We start from the raw sequence: 21,274 nt of genomic DNA on the forward strand, positions 1-21,274 counted from the left end.
GTGTGGAAAATTGGTCAAATGCCTTTTCTGCATCAATTGATAAAATCATGTGATTCTTGTCTTTTGTTTTATTTACATGATGGATTACGTTAATTGTTTTCCTAATATTGAACCATCCCTGCATAACTGGTATGAATCCCACTTGGTCATGGTGAATTATTTTTTGATATGTTGTTGAATTCTATTAGCTAGAATTTTGTTGAGGATTTTCACATCTCAGTTCATGAGGTGTGTAAATTTCTTTTTTTTGTGCTGTTTTCCTGGTTTTGGTATCATGAAAATGCTGGCTTCATAGAATGAGTTTGGGAGTATTCCATCCTTTTCTATACTCTGAAATACCTTTGATATTAGTGGTGTTAACTCTTCTCTGAAAGTTTGGTAGAATCTCCAGTGAAGCTGTCAGGGTCAGGGCTTTTTTCGTTGGGAGTTTGCTAATTACCTTTCAATCTATTCTTTTGTTATGGGTTTAATTAGTTGTTCTACCTCTGTATTTTTTAATTTAGGTAGGTCATGTGTTTCTAGAAATTTGTCTATTTCTTCCAGGTTTTCAAATTTGTTAGAGTACAATTTTTCATAGTAATCTGATGTAATTCTTTTAATTTCAGTTGGTTCTGTTGTAATATCACCAGTCTCATTTCTTAGTCATATTATTTTCCTCCTTTCTTGTTTTTCTTTTATCAGTCTGGCAAATGATTTATTGATTTTGTTAATTTTTTCAAAGAACCAGCTTTTGGTCTTTTAAACTCTTTGAATGGTTTTTCTGTCCTCTATTTCATTTAATTCTGGTCCAATTTTTATTATTTGCTTTCTTCTGGTGTCTGAGGGTTTCTCTTTTTACTGTCTTTCTATTTCTTCAGGTTGTAGGGATAATTCTTTGATTTTGGTCCTTTCTTCTTTTTGGATGTGTACATTTATTTATTTCTATAAATTGACCTCTGAGCACAGCTTTAGCTGTGTCTCCAAGATTCTGATAGGAAGTGTTTCCATTCTCATTTGATTCTATGAATGTCATTATTCTGTCCTTAATTTCTTCTATAATCCAGTTATTTCTGAGCAAGTTATTGGTCAGTTTCCATGTGTTTGATTTTTCTCCTTGTTTTTTTTTTCTGTCATTGATTGTTCGTTTTATGTCTTTATGTTCAGAGAAAATGATTTGTAAGATTTCAACACTTAGGGTTCTGTTAAGGCTTTCTTCATGGGGTCTATTCTAGAGAATGCTCTATATGCACTGGAAAAGAAAATACACTTGGTGGCTGTTGGGTGAAGTGTTTTCTATATGTCTATGAGATCAAGTTCATTGACTGTGGCATTTAGATCTTCCTTGTCTTTATTCAGCTTCTTTCTGGATGTTCTGTCCATCACTGAAATTGGTGTATTGAATTCTCCTACCATTATTGTGGAGGGAGCCAACTATCTCACTTTTCAATGCTGTTAGTGTTTGTTTTATATATCTTGGAGCCCTGTCATTGAGTGTGTAAATATTTAATATGTTAATATCCTCTTGATATATTGCCCCTCTAATCATTACATTGTGTCCTTCCTTATCTTTTGTGGTGAATTCCACTTTAAAATCTATTTTGTCAGAAATTAGTATTTCTACTCCTGCTCTTTTTTGATTGTTGTTTGCTTGATATATTTTTTCCATCCTTTAAGTTTTATGTTGTGTTTTTTAGTCTAAGGTTTGTCTTTTGTAGGCAGCATATATTGAAGGATCATGATTTTTTATCCATTCTACAACTCTCTGTCTATTTATTGGTGCATTTAGTCCATTTACATTCAGCATAATTATGGATAGATATGAGTTTTGTGCTGTCATTTTGGTGTCTTTTTTTGGTGTGTTGTTGACAGTCTCTTTTTTCCAATTAATTTTTTTGTGCTGAGTACTTTTTCTTTATAAATCATATTTTCCTCTTTTCCATTCTTGATTTTGTTTTTCCTGAGCCTTTATGTTTTTCTAGTTTTTTTTTTTTTTTTTTTGATGTATTGGTTTGTTAGTCTCCTTTGTGGTTACCTTCTTATTTCCTCCTATCTTTTTTTTTTTTTTCCTAAGTTTAAATCAAACTTGTATCTCTCTATATAAACTTGGCTTCCTCTCCTTATGAAGGATCTATGAATATATCTTTTAGTCTCCCACTGATTTAATGTTGTCATCTTTTACAGAATGATATCTCTGTTCCCCATTTTGAGTGTTTTTGTTTTGTTTTTAATCTTGATTTTTTTGTGTGTGGTTTCTCTATCTGGGTTGATATCTGGTTTCCTGGTCCTGTGTTCTAGTTTTGGGTTCTTATCTGATGTTATTGATTTTCTAACCAGAAAAAACCTTTATTATTTCTTGTAGTTTTTGTTTGGTTTTTGCAAATTACCTTAAACTTTGTTTATGTGGAAATGTCCTAATTTTGCCTTCATATTTGAGAGACAGTTTTCCTGGATATAAGATTCTTGGCTGGCAATTTTTTTTTTCCTCCATGGCTTTATATATGTCATCCCATTTTCTTCTTGCCTTCATGGTTTCTGCTGAGTAGCCTGAGCTTTGTCTTAGTGACTCTCCTTTGTAGGTGACTTTTTATTTATCCTTAGCTGCTCTTAAAATAATCTCTTTATTTTTGGTTTTGGCAAGTTTGATTATAATCTCTTGGTGGATTAATCCTTCTTAATTTCCTTAACTGCTTTATCTGTGTGTTCTTTGGCTTGTTCTGCATTTTGTCTGATCTCCTTCCGGATCTCTTGAAGAGATCTGTATATTAATCTTTTGTATCCTACCTCTGGTAATTCCAGGAATATATCTTCATCCGAAAGGTTCCCTGATCCTTTGTTTTGGGAGTTTGTTGAAGCGATCTTGGTGTTCTTCTTAATGGAATTTGATATCAACTGTTGTCTCTGAGCCATCTATATATCATTGTATTTATTTATTTTATGTTTGCTTACTGTGTCCTAGCTTCTTGCTTTGTTTTGTTTTGATATACCCAAATAGGCTGCTCAAGTGGGCTAACTTTATTATTATTGAAGCCTTTGAAGCTCTAATGTCCTGTCAGCAGTTGAGTAGAGCTGTTACCAGGTATATGAGCTTAGGACTCCCTTCACTTTTCTTGTATGGATTCAACTCAGGTATCCAGGTAGTCAGTCACTAAGTGTGTGGTGCAGGCTCTCACCTACTGTCTTAGAGTAGGAGTGGTGATTGGTATAGGCACAGGTTTCTGGTTGCTGCAGGGGGTCACACCCTGAGCAGGCAGTGGGCTGACAACCTTCTCCCCAGTGTCTGGGAGGAAGGCATATCCCTATTCTGTAGAGTGCACAGGTGGGTGGACTCAGCAGCCGTACCATAGGCACCTAATGCTTTTAACTGTATGGACTTGGAGGCACTACTTATCCTTGGAGCGCTGTCAAGGGTGGCTAAAGGGCCTGGGTGGAGCCACCAGTTCTCAGGTCCCTGATTTGAGTAGGTGAGGAACCTGCTTAATAGGCAGAGCAGTGCCAAACGTCAAAAACCTGCCTCTCCACCACAGATCCGAAACAGTTAAAGCCAGACCTGGGGCACATATGCCCTTATGATGTAACAACAAGGGCCTAGCTCTTTAATGGGGCCACACGGGTACATGCAGGGGTGAAAAGCATTCAAAATCTGTGGACCGCTTGTGCCTGGACAGGAGCCACTTCTGCCCTAAGTTCCCAGTTTAGGGGAGCCAGCAGATCCTTTTTTTCCCCATTCGTTAATTTGTTCCTTCTTCAAGCCTGGGAGAATGTCTGAGTGTGTGCAGCAGAACCTATCTCAGGCCCAAGGAAATCGACTGTCACTGAAGCCTGCTTGGGGGAGGGGGCAGAGGGGTCAGTTAAATGAGAGAGAACTCTTTCACAAGGGGAACTCTTAGATCTGCACAGTAAATTAGAGACAATCACTTATGCCGAGAGCACTATTTCTTGATGATTCTGGAGACATGAGTAGATTCTGTGCCGCTGGCTCTCTGTGATTATGGAAGCTGCACCCCAAATGCTATCACCTTCCGCCATGTCTTTGCACCAGGGGATTGAGCCTGAGCCATAAACTAGTCTTCCTTCTCTGAAGTAACTGCATCTTCCTAATGCTACTGCCAGCCCCGCTGTGGTCACATTGGGGATCGGGGCTGAGGGGCGCTGGTTCCTGCCAAGTCAGGACCGGCAACTCCTCATTGCTTCTGAACAGTCTCTCCCTCTCCCAGCTGCTCAGTCAAATTTCTTAACTTTGCGTTTGAGGTTCAGTGCTCCTAGCTTATTGTATATGTAATGGATTCACTTTTTTTTTTTTTTTTTTTTCGGATCTTTGTTGTAAGAGGGAACACCAGAAGCGTCTGACTACTCCACCGTCTTGGTCCCACCTCTGGATACATTTTTCAAAAATTATATTAAGACGCATCCTGTAGCTGTGGAAGATAAAAATTTCTGATGAGAATATTATAATGAGAACTCATAACATCAAGAAAGACAAACAACCTAATGAATCACATTTAATTGGCTTGCAATCTTTTACAATTACAAACAATGTTGCATATAGATTTATTGGATAATTTCATATGCGTGCATGTTTTATTGATTAGAAGACTAAATAAAACAAAAAAACATTGATGTGAAATCGATTCTGAATCATGGACACCCCATCCGTCACAGAGTAGAATTTCTTTATAGGGTTTTCTTGACTATTCTCTTAACAGAAGTATATCCCACACATTTCTTCTGTGTTGCGAGGTGGGTTTAAACAACCAACCTGTAGGTTAGTACCCAAAACAACATCGAACCTGAATTTGATTAGGTTATGGCTTGGAGTTGATCTTTTTGTGTCTCTTCTGATTAGGATTTGTGTAGCTTCCTATAGTATCAGGCTTGATTCTCTGTTCAGGTTTGAGAAACTCTGATTATATCTTGTAAAATCATTTCTAAGTTTTTATTGTTTTTGTGGAGCTCTGGGATACCAATAATTCTAGTTTCAGATTTCTTAATTGAATCTCATATTTCTTTTTGGGATTTGTTTGCTTTTCTTCATTCTTTTCTTTTGTTTCTCTTCCGGCTTGGTAAGTTCAGTTATTTTGTCTTCTACTTTATTTTATCGTCTGTCTGTTCAATTCCATTGTTAAGTGTTTCTCTTGCTTTATTCTTTGATTTGAATAGTTCTATTTGTTTTGTTTCATTTTTGTATATTTTCAATTTCATTGTTGAATCTTATTTTGTTCCTCTATTTTTTTCTGAACTCTGCTAGTTTGTATTCTGTGTGCTTTTTATCTCTTTAAGCATATTTAGCACCACAGTCTGAACATTACTAATTTTTTGCTTTAGTCTGACCTCCACAGGAGGAATTTCCTCTTCTTCATGTTTTGCTTGAATGGTTCTTCTTATCATGTGAATTTGTGTGTTTTACTATTTCTGTTTAACTTGAGGATTTATTATTATTATTATTTTTAAGTTAAATTCTGGTTTTTGTAATAAAGTTTTCTGATTGGGCACCCTGTTGTTGCAGTGGCCATGCACACAGCTGACAGTCAAAAGTCTGGCATCTCCACCCACAAGTGGCTTCAGGGAAGAAAGATGAAGAATTCTGCCTCCATAAGGACTCACAGCACTGGAAACAACTTAGGGCTGCTTCACTTCACCCCACAGAGTCACTATGAGTCCAAATCAATCCAGCAGCAGTGAACTTAGAGTCTTCTCCTCAAAGCCACTACAGGGTACTCATCCTTACATTTTTTTCAGTGCCTATTCAGGAATTCTGAATCATTGTTTTTGGTATTCATTAGGCATGCATGGGAGAGGAAGTGCTATCTGTTTGCAGACCCTGACGTAAATAGTGGGCCTCGACTTTTCAGTGACAAAGTTGAGGGCTGTTTATGTCTTTCTTTCATGGATGTTCTGCACAGATGCTCCCACAGTGTCTCACTGTGGGCAGGGAACCAACTGTTTCCCTCTGTGTTGCCTGTCAGTCAGAAGTGTTTCCCTTGTCCTGCTGCTCGTTCAGTTCCTCCTGATACTAGTGCCCATCTGTCTCAGACCTCAGTGAGATTCAACAGCACTCTCTTGCAGTGCCACAGTCTCCTTTCACAGCCTCCCAATTGCATGGCCCAAGAACTCCTATAGCCAGTTTGTGTTGCCTTAGAAAATCTAGCTACATCTTCCTAAGATTAGCTCCCTTTCTGTGTTCCCTGTTTGGGGTGTTGCCCAATCCTGCCTCAAAATGACTCCAATGATTTTTTTTTTTTTTTTTTTTTATGGTAGCACGTATGTTCTCCCAGCTTCTGTGCCATCCCTGATCTTTCTCTCTTTTGCTCGTGGACTCACCTCGACTCTCCAACACATCAGCTGCTGTCCTGGGTTCTGGGTTCTGAGTTCTCAGTATGTGCTTGTATTTATTCATTGCTCAGTGTTTTAGTTGCTGGAGAAGTAAATGGGAGCATCCTCTCACTTCACCATCTTGCTCCACCCCTCCTGTTATATATATTTTAATACAAAAACATGAAGCCTGAGAGTTGGGCACTTTCTACATTTTGTGAGGAGTTAGATTTTTGTCCTTAATGCATTATAAAACAATTGGGTATTTTTAAATTAGAAGTGAAATAAATTATTTCTCTAATTTTTCTTTAAAATCCTTGTATATAATATGGGATTAATGGCTTTTTTTTTTTTTTGATGGCTTACAGGAGATTATGAAATAAGATTCTTTGAGTATCTGATTTTTCATCTATAAAATAATGTGAGAACATTAACACTTTATATATATATAAATAAATATATATATATTATATTCTAATACCAAAGCAACAGTCATCATGCCAATTCTGACTCATAGAGATCACACACACACACGTACACATAGATATATAATCAAATATCATTTATAATTAATAATATATAGTATGCATGCTTAAGCAGAAAGTCCTGACAACATTACAAGTGATTTTTAATTTGGAAATAATTGCCACAGTATGAAAGACAACCCACCAAAACCAACAACCCTTCTGACTCATAGTGACCCTATAGGAAAGACAAGGTATAAAGCTTTACATCTATTAAAATTGGACTAAAAATGTGTGAGAAAGCCTTTCTTATACATTTAACTCATTCTTTACTGGTGACTTATTTACATAGCAATTTTCTCAGTGCCATTATGACATCCTTGTTCCTTAGACTATATATCATAGGATTAAGCATAGGAGTTAGGATAGCGTAGAAAAGAGATAGAACTTTGTCAGTTTCCTCTGAGTGTCTGCTGTTGGGTCTTAAGTATGCAATAATGCCTGATCCAAAGAATAACATCACAACCATAAGATGAGATGAGCAGGTGGAGAAGGCTTTGGCTCGATTTGTGGCTGATGGCAACTTAAGGATGATGGAGACAATTTTACTGTAGGAGCCAAGTATCAACAGAAATGGAACCATTACAAATACCACAGCAACTATGTAGACCAAAGCCTCATTTACAAAAGTGTCCCCACAAGCCAGCTTGAGTATTGGGGGAATGTCACAGAAGAAATGGTTAATTTGTTTAGATCTACAAAAAGAAAGAGAGAAAATCTGATAGGTATGCCCTATCATCACTGGGATTCCAATGGTCCAGGACCCAATCGCCAACAGGATACAGACCCTGTTGTTCATGACTAGAGGATAGTGCAGAGGGTTACAAATGGCCACATAGCGGTCATAGGCCATCACTGCCAGGAGCAAACACTCTGTGCCTGCAAATATAAGGACAAAGCACATCTGCGTAGCACAGGCAATTAGGGAAATTCTTCTTCTCTGTGTCCCTAGATTCATCAGCATTCTGGGGAGAGTAGCTGATACGTAGCAGATTTCCAAGAAGGAAAAATTTGCCAGGAAAAAATACATAGGGCTCTGGAGAGCAGGATCCATTTTTGTTATTAGAAATATGGTGCCATTGCTCATCAGGATAATAATATAGATGATTAAAAACAATCCAAAAAGAAACCACTGGAGTTGGGGCATGTCAGCAAAGCCCAAGAGAACAAATTCCATCAGTTCAGTTAGATTATCTACTGGAGGTTTTTCTTGACGATTCATCTATAGAAAAGGAAAATTTACATGTAAATTTCCTTTACCTTCCTGTATCTCTTTGCCTCTTCTCCAAATTGTATTGGATTGGATTTTATGATCATTTAAGAATGATACTAGTTATGTATGCCCCTTCCCTTCCTATTAAATCACAATGAACAGTTCCCTCAAAAAAAAAAAAAAAAAAAAACATTAAAATCATTTCCTTACACTTTCGGAGCACAGCCCAGGATAGGTCAAGCTATATCTCACTCAGCACAGGCACTGAAGCAACAGACAACTTCTGGAGATGACCCTGAGCTTTGCCATCTAATCTCACTTTACATTAATTACAAGTCTTGACAATCTATTGTATTTCTCTGTGCGTTTTCTCAGTCAAGCTTCCCAAATACTAAATCATAAACTCTCTTCTAACATATGTTTTCAACTGCATATTTCAATGCTTCATTCTCCCATCACTTGAGAATTTTAAGCATATAGCTTTCTATTACACAGGTCATATTAGATTAAAAAGAAAATTCAGGGACTATTTCATTTTGCATAGAGGAATAAAACAAATATCTTTTTGTAGGATATTAAGTCTGTAGAAAAGGAAGATTTCATTCAGCGAAATTAGCCTGGGAACGTTGATTCAGATACAAACAATAAACGTAGTCATCCTGGAAAAACAGGGGTAGAATGGAAGGTATTCGTTACCTGTGTGTATGTGTGTGGGAAAGGAGGAGGAAAAATACTGGATTTTATGTTGTGCTGATTGTGTTGTGTTCACCCCCCATTATTTTTGTTGTTACTCAAAAATTACCGCTTCAGATAACTGTTTCTAGACTGACTTTTCTTTAGATTTGAGGACATTGAGACTCACTACATGTGGACAATTCGGCCTATTGCACACAGGTTTTGTGACTGCACATCAGTGTTTTTTTTTTTTTTTCTTTAATGGACTTGAGTTTGACTCTTATCTCCATGATTTATTATCTTTGTGATATTAAGCAATTATTTAAGGTTTCTAACATGTATTTGTTTGTGAGAGGTAAACGAGATAATATTGGTAAAATCTATCGTTTACCTACCGATTTTAAGCTGTTTACACTTTAGTTATGGTTCTATAACTATGATTATGATTGTATGTTCCTTAAGCCTGTAGCCCTAGGATTTAACAGATTGCATAGTAAAATCATCGGTATTTGATGAAGTGGTTCTGAGATCCTTTGTTGGCATTATTTTTCTAACCATTCCCTTTTATCAGGGTCAGGAAAAGGACTAATCACTGAAACTAATAAGGTGTAAAATTTAAGGATAGGTTCAGGACCATCCTTGCACTTGCACAATCCTGAAAGTGAGTGCCTTCTTAAATTTTGAAAGACACAAGGTGCCCCTTGCCTCATCCTGCTATTCATCTTTCCATCCTAATTGATTTGTAACTTGTCTACTAAGCAGAGCAGAAGTATGGTGCCACAGTTAAAAAAAAAAAAAAAAAAAACGTTGCCGAGGAGTCAATTCCAAGTCACAGTGACCCTATAGGGCACAGTAGAACTGCCCCACAGGGTTTCCTAAACTCTATATCTTTAGGGAAGTCAACTGACAGATCTTTTTTCCAAGGAGCACCTGGTTAGTTTGAACCACTGGCCTTTTGGTTAACAGCTGAGGGCTTAACCATTGTGTCACTAGTGCCCCGTGATCATGGTTAACCACTACCAAGACCACTGCCATCAAGTCGAGTGATCATGGTTAAAGAACAGTATTTCCCAGATGGACTAGAATTGAATTAAGCTCAACAACATCTAGCTGTGTAAGAACTTCATCCAGGTTAATTAATCTTTCCACTTACACAATTTGCTCAGCTGTAAAATTTTTAGCAACTATACCAACATATAGTTTTGCTATATGAATTAAATCATTTAATATAAATAAAATGACTTGAAGTTCTGATATTTATAAGACTATCATTTTTGTTATTTATTATTATTATACGAAAAATTTTTTTTCTATTAACAGCTACTTATTATTATCATCCATCTATTATTTTAATTTACTCTTCTGAATTTTGCAGTTTGCTGTTCGACAGGAAAAATAATTTATTTTTCTTTGCATCACAGGATTATCATGGGAATGAAGATCTTAAAATCAATTACCAAAGTTTAACAAATCTCCAAAAAATATTCAAATTTCAAGTTGCAATTTCTCCATGAATTTTCTGCTAATGTTTGTGTTTCTATGATTGTCTCTACTTTGTGGGCTGTAACACCTATATTACCCATCATTGCTCAGCACTTGGAATGGCATTTAGGGTAATATTCCTTGTATGCATTTTCTTTTATTGATACTAAATGATCTGAGAGGTAAAGGCAGTGACTATATTCCTACTTGAATTCAATATAGATCCCGGAAAATGGGTGTTCACCTAATGTGGTACTCAGGATTTGGTTCTGAACTGAAATAAAGGAATAAAAAAATTAAAAAATTTGAAGGAATAGACATTATTAAAATGAAAACATCACTTTTAAGAGGGTGAGAAGAATTAAGACCCAGAAGAGGACAAAAGAGCTAAATCTTTATGTGTGGAATTTAGGAATTACAGCATTTAATAAAAAAAAAAAATTGTTTTAATTGAGTAAAATGACTTTGAATGCTAAGTGAAAGAGCATTTCTAATTGTATAAACAATCTTTTTGATGATAAAAATTATCTAGGTATAACACTAAATACGTAAGGTTTGCCTATGTTTTTCTCCAGAGAACAGGGTAGAAAGAGCAGAGATTTACCCTGTGTGTCCTCCCAAAACTATAGTATTCTTCTTTCTTTAAAATGTCTAAGTTCTTATTACCTTTAGATATATAAAACTTAATGTTATCATACTTTTATTTCAAATCTAAGCATCCATTCCCTGGAAAAAATCCAAATGATTAAAGAATGTGCAATAATATTCTGAAGGAGTCTTGGTGGGTACAGTGATTGAGTGCATAGATGCTAACCAAAAGGTCAGTGGATCAAACCCATCAGCCACTCTGTGGGAGGAAGATATGACAGGTGGCTTCGATAAGGATTTACAGACTTGGAAACCCTATGAGGCAGTTCTACCCTATCCTGTAGGGTAGTTATGAGTCAGAATCCACTGGAGGGCAATGAGTTTGCTTTTGGTTAACAATATTCTGATTCAGATAGATATTACTCATGGTCAATGTCCCCAATCTAGCTAAACCTCAGCTATGCTTGTATTTTTGATAAAAATTGAAAACATAATCTCTGAAATTAACCTGGTGAACTTAAAATTTTATATTATCTTGTAAATTCTTTAAAGTGAAAGTACTTTTTTTATGTAAATGCCTCTTGGATTCCTCAGTGATTATAAACTTATTCATGAATTATTTTACTTTAAATATCTTTTTAAAATATCAGAAGTAAAATAAATATAATGCTTTTTTGCTACAAAACCTTTGCTAGAAATGAAGTTTTCCTATAATATTATTTAGCATTCTTAAAAAAAAAGTTTTTCAAATTTGCATTGTTTCAAAGTAATTTAATATCACTATTGAAATTCATTGTTTAAGGCAAAGTATATTTAATAGAGTCAGAAATATAAAGGAGCTGCTTTAATAAACAGCAGACTTGCTACTCCCTGTGAAATGTTAAGTTTAATACTATGTACTAACTTTGAGTATTAATATAAAATATTTCATATTTACCTTTGTTATTTTGGAAAATAGGATCCCTGGTGGCTCAGTGGTTAAAGTGCTCGGCTGCTATCCAAAAAGGTCTGCAGTTAGAAACTATCATCTGCTCCGTGTGAGAAAGTTGTGGCAGTCAGCTTCCTTAAAGATTTATTGCCTTGGAAACCCAAAGGGACAGCTCTAGCCTCTCCTGCAGGGTCATTGTTGGTTTGAATCAACGTGATGGCAGTGGGTTTGAGTTTTGGTTTGTTTGTGATAATCTTGTTTCTTCCTCACTGAAGAGGCCTTACATATTTAAGTATTTAATTTACTTCGGCTGAAACAACTTGTTGCATCAATGCTAGTCAATCCACCTTTAAAACAGCATGTTCATTTTGAACATAGACTGCTCTTTAAATACAAAAGAGTTATCTCTCCCCCGGGGACTTCTTCCACCTAACACAGTTACAATTGTAATTAAATCACTTTGGCACTCTCTGATTTGGTTTATTAACTTATTTTCCCAGATAGCTCTCACTCTACCCAGAGTACTCTTCCTCTGTAGCCTCTCAGTGGAATAGAATGAACAGACAGTTTTAATTCTTAGACTTGAATAGGGTCCTGAATTGCCCTTAACTGAGCAATGCCATTGGATGCCATCCAAAACTGACATAAATCCAATTCTCAGCTCTCTATCATGACTGCTTCATATGGACCAACTGTTCCTATTAGACTGAGCCCTTGTCACATTTTCCTGAAGTTTTTTGCATATTTTCTCCTCTGAAATGGGTACCTTAATCCAAATTCTGGGGCTGGCCTCTGTAAGAGTTGTAATAAATGTTCTTATAACAAAGAATATTTTTTTTCCTTAAAAATCATAAAGTATATAATTTATTTCCTTAAGACTACCTTGGAAAACTGACTTTTGGGTATATTAAGTCTAGTTCAAAAGGGTTTGTTTTGTTTCATGTCCCAAGATTAATCCCAACAGGAGGACTTTTTCTATTCCTTGCAGCATTCTACCATCTTTCCTCAACTTCATTCCATCTGTGAGCCTAGTTTTAAGGTGTGAATCCTATTGAACTTCATTTAAAGAAAATATGATTCTGATATAATTCCAGCTGAGAAGAGAAGCAAGATTTCAGGACACTAGTCAGTCTACTGTTATAAAATATTTCTCCTTGAAGACCTCAAATCTGAGTGACACATCTAGGAAGTGTGATCATTAAGATTGCATGTCGGCTTGGCTGGATCATAATTTTCAGTGGTTTGGCAGTTATACTCTATTTTGGCAGTGGTATAATGGTATAATGATGAGATCTAGTATAATGTGATTACCTCCATGATGGGATCTGCTGTAAGCAGCCAATCAGGTAAAAGGGAGTTTTGTTGGGATGTGGCCTGAATCCAATATATGTAGACTTCCTGGCAAAGCTGGCTGGCTTTTACTCTGCCCTGGATCCTACATTTGGCTCATCAGCATCTGACCTTCTCCTCTTGGGACTTGAGCCAGCAGCCTGCCATTTCACCGGCTGATCTTAGATTCATCAGCCTTCACAGCTGTGAGCTAGCAGCCTGCCATCTGACCTGCATATTTTGGGTTCATCAGCCCCTAATGTCTGACCCACGAACTTGGGACTTGCTAGCCTCTACAACTTCGTGTACCATTTTTTTGAGATAAACCTCTCTCTCTCTCTCTCTATATATATAATAAATGTGTAATGGATTGAATTGTGTTCTCCAAAAATGTGTCAACTTGGTTAGGCCACATGTGGTTGTCCTCCATTATGTGATTTTCCTACGTATTAGAAATCATAATCTCCGCCTGTGGTTAAATAGGATTAGGGTGGGATATAACACCCTTGCTCAGGCCACATCCCAGGATTCTGCCTGAGGTGTGGCCTGTACCACCTTTTGTTTCTCAAAAGATAAAAGGAAAGGGAAGCAAGCAGAATTGGGGACCTCATACCACCAAGAAAGCAGGACCAGGAGCAGAGCACGTCCTTTGGGCTTGGGCCTGGGGTTCCTGTGCCTGAGACGGTCCTCAGCTAGGGGAAGATTGATGACAAGGACCTTCCTCCAGAGCTGCCAGGGATAGAAAGACTTCCCTTGGAACTGAGACCCTGAATTTGGACTTGTAACCTACTAGACTAAAAAAAAAAAAAAAAGACTACGAGAGAATAAATTTCTCTTTGTTAAAGCCATCCACTTGTGGCATTTATTTTATAGCAGTAATAGATGGCTAAGACAAAATGCTTCTCTGTTTTTGCTTTTCTACAGAATTCATACTAAGGCAGGTAGTTTGAGAATATTGGCTTGAAGCTAAATTTCCCTTTGTGAAAATGGGGTGTTACTTACTATGATTTTAAACCAAAACCAAACCCATTGCGGTCAAGTCAATTCTGATTCATGGCGACCTTATAGGGCAGAGTAGAAATGCCCCTTTTGGTTTCCAAGGAGCTCTTGGTGGATTTTTCACTGGCTAATGCTCTGCTCTTCAGAAGGAGACTGCTGGGTCCTTCTTCCTAGTCTGTCTTAGTCTGAAAGCACACCTGAAACCTGACCTCCATGGATGACACTGCTGGTATTTGAATACGGGAGCATAGCTTCCTGAATCACAGCAACATGCAAGCCCCCACAGTATGACAAACTGACACACACCTCATGAATAGCAGCGGAATATTGTCTGATATAGTGCTGGAAAATGAGTCCCCAGGCTGGAAGGCACTCAAAGGATGGCTGGGGAAGAGCTGCCTCCTCAAAGTAGAGTCAACTTAATGAGGTGGATGGAGTAAAGCTTTCAGGATCTTCATTTCCTGATGTGGCTTGACTCAAAATGAGAAGAAACAGCTGCAAACATCCATTAATAATCAGAACCTGGAATTTACGAAGTATGAAACTAGGAAAATTGGAAATCGTCAAAAATGAAATGGAACGCATAAACATTGATGCCTTAGGCATTAGTGAGCTGAAATGGACCGGTACTGGCCATTTTGAATTGGACAATCATATAGTTTACTGCTCTGGGAAAGACAACTTGAAGAGGATTGGTGTTGCATTCATTGTCAAAAAGAGTATTTAAAGATCTAGCCTGAAGTACAATGCTGTCAGTGATAGGATAATATCCATACACCTGCAAGGAAGACCAGTTAATATGACTATTACTCAAATTTATGCACCAATCACTAGGGCCAAAGAATAAGAAATAGAAGATTTTCATCAGCTGCTGGAGTCTGAAATTGATCCAAAATGCAATCAAGATGCATTGCTAATTACTGGTGATTGGAATGTGACAGTTGGAAACAAAGAAGAAGAATCAGTAGTTGGAAATATGGCCTTGGTGAAAGAAACAATGCCAGAGACTGAACGATAGAATTTTTCAAGACCAACAACTTCTTCATTGCAAATATCTTCTTTCACCAACATAAACGGTGACTATACAAATGGACCTCGCCAGATGGAACACACAGAAATCAAATCGACTACATCTGTGGAAAGAGACAATGAAAAGCTCAATATCATCAGCCAGGGGCTGACTGTGGAACAGACCATCAATAGCTCATATGCAAGTTCAAGCTGAAATTGAAGAAAATCAAAGCAAGTCCACAGGAACCAAAATATCGCCTTGAGTATACCCCACCTGATTTTAGAGACCATCTGAAGAATACATTTGATGCAATGAACACTAGTGACTTAAGACCAGACAAATTCTGGAGTGCCATCAAGGACATCAGACATGAAGAAAGCAAGAAGAGGTCATTGAAAAGACAGTAAAGAAAAGACCAAGATGGATGTCAGAGGAGACTCTGAAACTTGCTCTCGAACATAGAGCAGTTAAAGCAAAAGGAAGAATTGATGAAGTAAACGAATTGAGCAGAAGATTTCAAAGGGCGGCTTGAGAAGACAAAGTATCATAACAACATTTGCAAAGAGCTGGAGATAGAAACCCAAAAGGGAGGAACACGCTCGGTGTTACTCAAACTGAAAGAACTAAAGAAAAAATTCAAGCCTCGAGTTGCAATAGTGAAGGATTCTATGGGGAAAAAACTAAACAACGCTGGGAGCATCAAAAGAAGATGGAAGGAATATACAGAGCCATTACACCAAAGAGGATTAGTTAATGTTCAACCATTTTAAGAGGGAGCATATGATTAGGAACCGATGGTACTGGAGGAAGAAGTCCAAGCTTCTCCGAAGGCATTGGTGAAAAACAAGGCTCAAGGAATTGACGGAATATCAATTGAGATGTTTCAACAAACAGATGCAGCTCTGGAGGTACTAACTCGTCTATGCCAAGAAATATGGAAGACAGCTCCCTTGACAAATGACAGGAAGAGATCCATAATTTATGCCTATTCCCAAGACAGGTGATCCAAGTGAATGTAGACATTATAGAACAATATCATTAATATCACACACAAGCAAAATTTTGCTGAAGATCATTCAAAAACGGCTCCAGCAGTGTATCCACAGGAACTGCCAGAAATTTAGGCCTGTTTCAGAAGAGGACATGGAGCCAGGGATATCATTGCTGATGTCAGATGGATCCTGGCTGAAAGCAGAGAATACCAGAAGGATGTTTACCTGTGTTTTATTGACTATGCAAAGGCATTCGACTGTGTGGATCATAACAAATTATGGATAATATTGCCAAGAATGGGAATTCCAGAACACTTAATTGCGCTCATGTGAAACCTTTACATAGAGCAAGAGGCAGTTGTTCAGACAGAACAAGGGGATATTGATTGGTTTAAAGTCAGGAAATGCATGTGTCAGGGTTGTACTCTTTCACTATACCTATTCAATCTGTATGCTGAGCAAATAGTCTGAGAAGCTGGGCTATATGAAGAAAAACAGGGGATCAGGATTGGAGGAAGACTCATTAACAACCTGTGTTATGCAGACGACACAACCTTACTTGCTGAAAGTGAAAAGGACTTGTAGCACTTGCTAATTAAGATCAAGGACCATAGCCTTCAGTACAGATTGCACCTCAATATAAAGAAAACAATCCTCACAACTGGACCAATAAGCAACATCATGATAAATGGAGAAAAGATTGAAGTTGTCAAGGATTTCATTTTACTTGGATCCACAATCAACAGCTATGGAAGCAGCAGTCAAGAAATCAAAAGATCCATTACATTCGGTAAGTCTACTGCAAAGGACCTCTTTAAAGTGTTGAAGAGCAAAGATGTCACCCTGAAGACTAAGGTGAACCTGACACAACCCATGGTATTTTCAATTGCATTATATGCATGTGAAAGGTGGACAATGAATAAGGAAGACAGAAGAAGAATTGACGCCTTTGAATTTTGGTGTTGACAGAGATTATTGAGTATACTATGGACTCCCAAAATAATGAATAAACCTGTCTTGGAAGAAGTACAACCAGAATGCTCCTTAGAAGCAAGGATGGGGAGACTGCATCTTATATACTTTGGACATGTTGTCAGAAGGGATCAATCCCTGGAGAAGGACATCATGCTTGGCAAAGTACAGGGTCAGGGGAAAAGAGGAAGACCCTCAACGAGGTAGATTGACACAGTGGCTGCAACAATGAGATCAAGCATAACAATGATTTTAAGGATGGCTCATGACCAGGCAGTGTTTCATTCTGTTGTGCATAGGGTTACTATGAGTCGAAATCAATTCAACGGCACCTAACAACTAACAACCTGTTGGGTTCCAACTGCCGGCCTTTTGGTTAGCAGCCACAGCACTTAACCACTACACCACCAGAGTTTCCTGTTATCATTTAGTAAGTAGTTATTTCAAGAGATTATAATTCCCTCCATCCTTGAGGTTAGTTGTTTTTGTTGTTGTTGTTAGGTGCCATCGAGTCAGTTCCAACTGATAGCAAAGCTGTGTACAACAGAACAAAACACTGCCCTGCCCTGCGCCATCCTCACAGTAGTTATACTTGAGCCCATTGTTGCAGCCACTGAGCCAATCAATCTTGTTGAGTGTCTTCCTCTTTTTCAGTGACCCTCTACCAAGCATGATGTCCTTCTCCAGAGACTGATTGTTCCTGATAACATGTCCAAAGTATGTGAGACATATTCTTGGCATCCTAGCTTCTAAGAAGCATTCTGTTTGTACACCTTCCAAGACAGATTTGTTTGTTCTTTTGGCAGTCCATAGGATATTCAATGTTCTTCATCAATACCGTAATTCAAAAGTGTCAATTCTTCTTTGGTCTTCCTTATTCATTGTCCAGCTTTCGCATGCATGTGAGGTGATTAAAAACACCATGGGTTGGGTCAGGTGCACATTAGTCTTCAAAGTGACATCTTTGCTTTTTTAACTGGAAGACGTCTTTCACAGCAGGTTTGCTCAATGGAATACGTTTTTGATTTCTGGGCTGCTGCTTTAATGGGTGTTGATTTTTCACACACACACACCCGTTGCCGTTGAGTTAATTCTGACTCATAGCAACCCTAAAGGTCAGAGTAGACCTGCCCAACAGAGCTTCCAAGGAGAGCCTGGTGGATTTGGTTAGCAGCCATAGCACTTAACCACTACACCACCAGGGTTCCTGTGTTGATTTTAGATCCATGTAAAATGAAGTCTTTGACAAATTCATTCTTTTCTCCGTTGATTGTGATGTTGCTCATTTGTCCAGTTGTGAGGATTTTTGTTTCCTAATGTTGAGGTATAATCCATACTGGAGACTTTAGTCTCTGATCTTCATTAATAAAAACTTTACGTCCTCTAAACTTAAAGCAAGAATTTGAGATTAGAAATGAAATATATATATGTTCCCACCACTAACCTGAAAGTTGTATATAGTATCTATCTACCATCTATCTATCTATCCATCTCTCCATTCATCTATCTACCTATCTACCTACCTACCTATAAACCTATCTATTATCTATCTGTCTAATCTATCTATCTATCTATCTATCTATCTATCTATCTATCTATCTATCTATCTATCTATCTATCTATCTATCTATCTATCATCTATCTATCATCTATCTATCTATCTATCTATCTATCTATCTATCTATCTATCTATCTATCTATCTATCTATCTATCTATCATCTTTCTATCTATCATCTATCTATCATTTATCCATCCATCATCTATCTATCTATCTGTCTGTCTGTCTATCATCTGTCTGTCGTCTGTCTGTCTATCTATCTATCTATCTATCTATCTATCTATCTATCACCTATCTATCTTTCTGTCTCCAAGATAGGGAAACCTTATAATATTATAATCACAAATGGTGATTAGGGAAGTTAATTGGAAGGTGTTAGGAATTACAACCTTGAATACATGGAGAGTGGGAAGAGTGAGTGGTGAGCAAGGCCTCCCATGGGAATAGGGTGTGACAGAGCACAGCAGTGGGGTGGAATCCCAGTCAGGCCTGAGCTACAGTAGGTGCCCTTCCCAGAAGTAACTAAACTAAAAGGGAATTCTAAAGTCCCATAATTTGCACAGGATTTTATTGTGCATGTGGAGCCTTGGTGGCCAATGGTTAAGACTGGAGCTGTTAGTCACAAAGTTCAGCTGTTCAAATTTACCAGCTGCTCCTTGGAAACTCTATGGGGCAGTTCTACTTTTTCCTGTAGGGTCGCTATGAGTTTCAAGGATTTGTTTTGTTTTTTGTTTGTTTGTTTTTGATATTGTGCATAAATAGTGAGATCTGATGATGTAAATGGAAGAAACAAATACACATGAGAATATATAATAAACATTAAAAAAAAATTGCCACCTAGTCAATTCAGAATTATAGCGACACTATATTTTTATAAGACAGAGTAGAACTGTCCCTCAGAGTTTCCAAGGGGTGACTGGTGGATTTGAATTAATGACCTTCTGCATAGCAGTGTAGCACTTAACCACTATGTTATCAAGGTTTCCATAATAAATATAGCAAATGAAATAGTTTAAATATGTACTTTTAGAATGAATATTACTGGGCTACTTGGACAGTCATTTAGGAAAAGAAATTTTTTTTCAATACTCCATACTATAGCAGGAAAGACTCTAAATGGTACTCTAGTTTAAATGTTTTTAAAAAGTTAAACAATAAAATAATTCTAAGAAAAAGATTTTTTTAAATATAATTTTGGAGTAAGGAAGATTTGTCTAACTATGATTAAAATTTTAGAATGCAGGACAGAAATTACTGAAAAATAATCAACTATGTAAAAGTAAATAGTTCCATATATTAAAAATAAAAAAGCACCAAAAGTGCCAAATTATAAAGAATAAAGTGGGCAAAATAATAATAAATCATATCTCAGATAATGTGCTCATTTCTCCTATAAATAAAATATTCTTAAGTATCAAGGAAAAGTAAAAATATATAAATAGAAAAATGAACCAAATATATAACACTTCACATAAAAAGGGAGAAAAATCATCACTTAAATATATAAAATCATATCCAACTTCATGAAAAAGAGTGAAATTTTAAACTGCAGAGAATTGAGTTTATAAAGAATACACAGTATCTTGGGGAAAACATGCTTTTTTTAATATATACTGCTTGGAAAAGTGCAAAACAGTTCAAGTCTAGTGTAGAGAAATTGGATACCATTGATTAATATCTCAAATGTGTCTAGTCTTTGGTGGCACAAATGGTCTGTGCTCCACTATTAACCTAAAAGAGCCCTGGTGGAGTGGTGGTTAAGAGCTCAGGATGCTAACCAGAAGGTCACAGTTCAAATCCACCAGCCACTACTTGGAAACCCTATATATAGGGCAGTTCTACTCTGTCCTATAGGGTAGCTATGTGTTGGAATTGGCTCAGTGGCAACAGGCTTGGTGTTGTTTTTGGTACTAACCTAGAGTTTGGTGGTCTGAGCTCTCCCTGAAACACAGTAGAAGAAAGGTCTGGGGTCTGCTCCTGTTAAAAGTACAGTCAAGAGAACCCTATAGAGAAGATCTGCTCTGTAACACATGGGGTCTCCATGAGGCAGAATCAATTTGATAGCAATGTTATTTTGGGGATATTTAGTCTTTGCATCAATAAATCACACACACATATGAAATTATCCAATAATGGATAAAATAATGAAAAATGAACAAATCCGTTTGGGAAGAAATATAGGCAGAATGCTTATTAGGAGCAAGGAGGGAGAGACTTCATCTCACTAACTTTGGACATATTATCAGGAGGGTCCAGTCCCTGGAGAGGGACATCATGGTTGGTAGAGCAGAGGGTGAGTGAAAAGGAGGAGGACCTTCAACAAGGTGGATTGACACAGTGGTTACAACAATGGGCTCAAGCATAGCAATTGATTGTGAGGATGGCACAGGACCAAGTAGTGTTTCCTTGTGTTGTACATAGGTTAGCTATGAGTCAGAATCGACTCTAAGGCACCTAACAACAACAGGGTATATGCCTGGAGCCCTGTTGGTGTAGTGGTTAAGACCTCAGCTGCTAATCAAAAGCTTGATGAATTCAAATCAAAAATTCGTATTCACAGGCCGCTCCTTAAAAATGCTATGGGACAGGTCTACTTTGTCCCATAGGGTCTCTATGAGTTGGACTCGACAAGACTACAATGGCTGTAAGGTCTATACCTAGAAGGAGGATTGCTGGATCATATGGTAGCTCTATTTCTAGTTTTCTGAGAAAA

The 21,274-nt window shown here is 37.4% G+C and overlaps 1 protein-coding gene across 1 annotated transcript; it reads right to left on the bottom strand.

Annotated features, from left to right (window-relative positions):
• Positions 1 to 6,212: 6,212 nt before the first annotated feature.
• Positions 6,213 to 8,209, bottom strand: LOC111749187 (olfactory receptor 10AG1-like). Its single transcript, XM_023542491.2, has one exon. The coding sequence runs from the start codon at positions 8,032 to 8,034 to the stop codon at positions 7,093 to 7,095; it is 942 nt and encodes a 313-aa protein (XP_023398259.2). The 5' UTR covers positions 8,035 to 8,209; the 3' UTR covers positions 6,213 to 7,092.
• Positions 8,210 to 21,274: the final 13,065 nt, after the last annotated feature.

Source organism: Loxodonta africana, chromosome 7, assembly GCF_030014295.1.
Source record: "Loxodonta africana isolate mLoxAfr1 chromosome 7, mLoxAfr1.hap2, whole genome shotgun sequence".
NCBI classification, from domain to species: domain Eukaryota; kingdom Metazoa; phylum Chordata; class Mammalia; order Proboscidea; family Elephantidae; genus Loxodonta; species Loxodonta africana.

What these genes read in the sequence shown, in the direction of transcription:
- LOC111749187 (XM_023542491.2), bottom strand. Translation starts at nt 8,034, where the DNA reads ATGAATCGTCAAGAAAAACCTCCAGTAGATAATCTAACTGAACTGATG.